Below are 5,575 nucleotides of genomic sequence, written 5' to 3' on the forward strand. Positions count from 1 at the left end.
TGTGGATAACATATGCTGGTTCTTCAGTCTGGAAAGATATATATTTCTGTGCTCCTCAAACAGCTTCACTGCAGTTCTTTACCACAGTATTTTCAGACCAGCAATCTTCTGCTGTCTCTATCTTCGTATCTAAGGTTTTCCTTGCAAAAAGTATACACTTGTTTCACTCAGTGAAATAATACAGTATTATTGCTTCAGTATCGTTCCAGTAATATTGACAACATAAATCCAAGTTTGGCTCAGCTTGTCTGTATCTCCCTATAGATAAAGCCTTAAAACTGGATGTCCTTGTTCTCTGGCAGAAGTGTTCCATATTGTTGCCTAAGACAGCCTGCAATTCATGAAAACATTCTCTCACTTTACTGTTATCCTGCATACTAAACATGTTAATTAACTTTCAGTTCTTTATTTGGCTGTTTCAAGAGTGCTGCATAGTTATTTATAAGCATTTAGAACGAAAATGTGAAATGCAACAATAAAGGTCAAAGCCTAGAATCTTCTCTAAAGATGTTATTAGCCTCCCTCTAACATTACTTAAAAGAGAACTTTGCTCAACACTCAGACTATGCTTTGACAACACTCCCATCTCTACCCTTTGCCTTACAGTGAGCAGTACAACACTTGACATGCTTAAAAGCCTGCTCAGTTTCCTACTTTGCCTTGAGATTTTCTGGAAAGAAAGTGGGATCTTCCTCCCACACCTAAGTCACTCGCTCACCCAGAGTATTGCCTTGCTAGGGAAGGGGAAGGATAGACAATTACGACTCCATTGTGCTAAAGTTAAAATATGATGAATCTGACTAAACAACCAGAGAAAATCTCAAAAATAGGTGTGCTAACTGAAGTTCAGAACTAATATGTATTTATAAGTAGCTGATAAGAGTCTATGAAATACATCACTTACTAATACTGCTTGAGTAATTTGTGTTTTCATAAAATAAATTAATAAGACTGATCTTCTATTTATCCTAAATTAACTATTAGAACATATTATTAATTCAGAGCAAAACAAGAGGTCATAAACATTAATATGAACCCATTAATTACATGAACTCAAAAAGAATAAATCAGCACAGCTCTGTAATATTCATGTATTTATTTGGGGCCCATTTTAATCTTGCTAACTCAACATAGCAGAGGCTCCCTAAACTGATAGGGGTGAATTTTTTAGCTGTGAAACAACGCTACTGTGTCAAGAGTGCTGGTTCCTGAATTATATCTTCCACAGTGAAAGAATGAATGCTGTTAAGTCTTTTTAATTTTTTTTTTTTATTGTTAAAGAGTATCATTAAGCTTTACTAGACAGATTTATCTCATCTCACTACTGAGTTAAAGTGCCATCAGTCAAACTAAACACATATTGAAAAGCATATTCTTTTCAGTCTAGTTGGAGTTGAGATCTTTTTGTGAACTTTGCATGGACACAACTCATGACGCGCAAAGTGCTTCTGAGACCATAAGACATCGGTCAACTAAGTTTTCAATGAAACTGAAAGTGTCTGTGCATATCAAGAAATAGCAAGTTTAGCACACATGAAAAAAATACAGCTTGCACAAAGTGTATATACTCATTGAATGGCAATGACATTATTCAAAAAGTTGACTTGTGCTTCACAGCTGAGCTATATACGGCTCAAGAGTTCTTGTTCGCTGATGAGAAATCTTTCATTGGCACTCAGAGGCCTAAATGATTGCAGCGTAAGACACCAGTAAAACTGTTTACTCCGTTTCTCATTGTGATGGCTCAAAAAGACAACAATCCTATTATTAATATCAGGATCAATTTTCATAGCCTTTATACAGGAGAAGTGTTTCACCATCAATACCCTGCATTGTCCAACCTGACTACAAGCAGTGGAACATGGCAAATAAGCATATAATACATTGTGTAACACAGCTGTGTTCAATTTTTATTAGTAGAACACAAATTTCCAAAGAGATTTAATCAGAAGTTATACTCGCACCCTCAAACTCTGAAATTTTTTTAAATGCTTGTCTGTTAAATACAGATTACTATTTATTTCCAAACTGAGTTCCAGCACAAATCACTCCTCTATCTAACATCTAGGAGCAAAGTAATATGTATCCCCACACCGTTTAAGGTGAGGATTACATTGTTGCAAATATGTACTGCATAGTTATCTGCATTCTTTTTAGCGGATAGTCTCTGGCACTTATTTCAATAGTCCAACCATCACTTCACTGATATCCCATAACTTCCTTGCAACCAAGTCATCCATGGCTTTGGGCAGGAGTTCCTCCTCTTTGCAGTCCCCAAAATATTTCCCTGAAACACCTTCTACATCAGGAGAAGAGGCCAAATAAATAGAAGTCTGGGCTCCTTCCAGAGGTGTTTTGAAGAAAGCCCACGACACCAAATTGAATAGGGGTTTTGCCAGCAAAGGAATATTCACATATCTGCCTAGATTTGTTCTGACAATCCCAGGATGAAGTGAATTGACAGTGACTCCTGTCCCTTCTAATCGACGGGCCAGCTCCCTTGCAAATAATATGTTAGCCAGTTTACTCCGACTGTAACAAAAGCTTTTATTGTAACTTATCTCACTGTTCAAGTCTTCAAAGTTGATCTCTCCATATTTGTAAAGCTTTGAGGATACTACCACAATCCTGCTCGGAGCAGAATTTTTGAGGAGGCCCAGAAGAAGGCTGGTGAGCAAGAAGTGACCCAAGTGGTTTACACCAAACTGCATCTCAAAACCATCCTCTGTCTTCATGTATGGACACTGGAATATCCCTGCATTATTAATCAGAACATCCAACCTTGGCTCTTCCTTTAAATAGGAAAGAAAAAAAAATCATTCAGTTTTATAATAAATTGTCATACAAAACATACCATTACACTTAATTGTTTCATTGGTCATTGTTAGAAAGAAATAACTTCACTCCTAGTCTTCTAAATTGCAATTTCCTGATATTCTCTTAATGTACTACTGAAAAAAAGAAATAAACAACCACTAAGCTGAATATATGCCTCAGGTAGAATCTAAATATATGTGAGTAGGTTTAGATCTACTTTTAAAATGGGCAGAACACAATCAACTGTTTCTTCAAGAACAACTTTTCATATAGCAACTCAATGAAAATTTCTTTGTGATGCATTTTGTTTTCCTTTGAAAAGTAATACATTACCACATTGCAAAAGCAGGCACATTTATGCATTATCATAATTCGAATTACAGCAAACCTCAGCCACCGGTATGGGCTCTACCATGCAAAGTTAGCACAAATATGGGGAAAAAAAATGTTAACCCAAAGAACGACCCTCACTGTTGAAAAGAAATTGTCCAATTGTAGAGCTATCATCTCACTGGGGAGCAGATTTCATGAAAAGCTTTGCAAAACAATGTTCTCATGATTTTAAACATTACTTCATTTTAAAATTCTCTATACCTCATTGTGCTAGTTTGTGAGAACTACAGAGCAGAACTCGTCATAGAAAAGTAGCTTCATACAATTTGAGTCTGATGAGTCTACTCAAGAACTTAGAAGCGTCTATGGGACTGAGGCTTGAAATTTTTACATGCTCAGCACATGCTATTTTATGGATCAGTATTCCTGGACCAGATTGGGAGAAAACATAAAGAATCAAGGAGTCATCTTACAGTGTACAGAATCAGGAAACATATGTAATTAACACAGAGAGTGGTATGCATACTTTAAATATACTCATAGATCATGCACTTCATGTCTCAACACCCACTCAAGAATTAGGGGCTTTCCAATTTACCCCAATGATTTTTTCAAAAAGTAAAGATTAAACCAAACTTCTTACTCTGAATTCAGCACTTTCACACACCTCTGGCAAAGGCTGAACACAGGAAATTTATGTTTGAGTGACTAACAAAAATATATTCACTGTATAGAAAAAGCAGCATGTGTTTTCTTTACTACTAAATCTTTAAACCCAATGTGGCAAGCAGAGATCACTTTGGATCATTTTAATGAAAAAAACATAGAATCTCCAAATAAATTTTATCCATTTACCTTACAAAGAGAGCAAAATCTGAGCTTGTACTTGGCATTCAGTTAACAATGCTGGCATCTGACACACAAAATATCAAACACTTTAACCTCTGACTGATTTCAGTGGGACTCGATGTTGCTCAGTGTTTCATATAATTGGGTCCCTGACGCATGAACAAAAGACTATCAAGCTCAGTTCTTCCCCTCAAAGAGACGTAATGGTTACTACAACTAAACAAAAATACCTACTAAAGTGACATGTCCACTTTCTTCTTTAGGGCAGAAAGCTGCTTTAAATACTTTTTGTAGCATCTGACCTGGGGATTTATTTTGCAAGCCTTAACACTTCAAGCTGCAGGACTTCTGTTTGTGCTACATTCTGAGACTTCTAGATTTAATACTCTAGAGTAATGCAACCAATGCAAAGCAGGCAGCGACTATGATCAAGTGCATCAGAGAGTACAAAACACCAATTTGAGAGGCAAAACTATTTCTTTCAGCTTCTGAAGCTTGTTTCCACTTCTCTCCATTTTCCATGAAACACTCCAACATCTCCAAGTCCTTTATTTTTTTGCAATGAGGCTAAAGAAAGATAGAATTACCTGCAGCTCTGCAATGTAAAACTTCCATAGATTAAGTTAGACTGTGGGAGTGTGTTGTTTCCCCACCCTGCCAATCTTTGAGCCTCTTTCATCTCAAAAAGATCCTGAAAGTATTTGTTGAACTGGACATTGTAATCACTCACATCCCCTGCCATTAGTTGCTTTTGGGATTACTTTAAAAATGTAAATTAAAATGGAAGTGTCAGCAGCACTCTGCAAATACAGGTGCTCTCTTTTTCTCCACCCATTTCTCATTTATAGTCATTTACTTTAAAGAAACACTAACCAATTTACATTTTTGGATGTTTTTTATACTTTACTATAGTTTAATTCTAATTTAATTTTAATTCAAAAAGATTAAACAATGTTTCTTTTTTAATGTTTATTCTGCATGTTTTATATCCTTTTGTATATGCACATTTTCCTAGAATGCTGAAGCAAGAGCAGACCTTATCACCTGATTCATGTATACAGCTACACAGAGTTCCACTGAAGCACACAAGACTTGACTTTTTCAGACATTTAAGTCTTGCGAAAGTTATCTTAAAGTTAATGGAATATAGTTCCTCTCCATTTTCTCTCTTTCCACAGCACTTGAACATCTTCCAAGTACTTAACAAGCAGTTCTCTTAAGCTGCAGAATTTATAAAGCTTGGTTTTCTATGACTTTGTGTCTCACAGTTTGATTAGCTAGATGTGATGAGAGGAGAGTCCCAACTCCGGTATCTAAAATACAGCTGAACTCATCTAGCAGCATTTCTATCAGAAGAATTGATCTGATGTCTCTGTTCTGCTTAATCTCAGATTTTTAGGAAATCTGCAAAAACTTTATGTATTTGAATATTTGTATCTGCTAAATTCAGCTGGCTCTGGCCAACAGATTCAAAATGCATGGAGAGGGACAGCCTGGGGAGGAGGCAGGACTGATGTAATTGTGAGCAATGCACTCACGTGAGCCTTTATTCCTTTGGAGACAGACTGAGCTGTAA

At 36.3% G+C, this 5,575-nt stretch overlaps 1 protein-coding gene across 1 annotated transcript; it reads right to left on the reverse strand.

Moving 5' to 3' along the window:
* Positions 1 to 1,884: 1,884 nt before the first annotated feature.
* Positions 1,885 to 5,569, reverse strand: LOC112975510 (retinol dehydrogenase 14-like). The gene is given in 1 exon segment (XM_026085736.1): positions 1,885 to 5,569. A coding segment is annotated over 1 exon segment (708 nt). The 5' UTR covers positions 2,883 to 5,569; the 3' UTR covers positions 1,885 to 2,174.
* Between the last annotated feature and the right edge of the window lie 6 nt (positions 5,570 to 5,575).

Source organism: Apteryx rowi, unplaced genomic scaffold (genome assembly GCF_003343035.1).
Source record: "Apteryx rowi isolate R43461 unplaced genomic scaffold, aptRow1 scaffold_672, whole genome shotgun sequence".
Classification (NCBI taxonomy): Eukaryota; Metazoa; Chordata; class Aves; order Apterygiformes; family Apterygidae; genus Apteryx; species Apteryx rowi.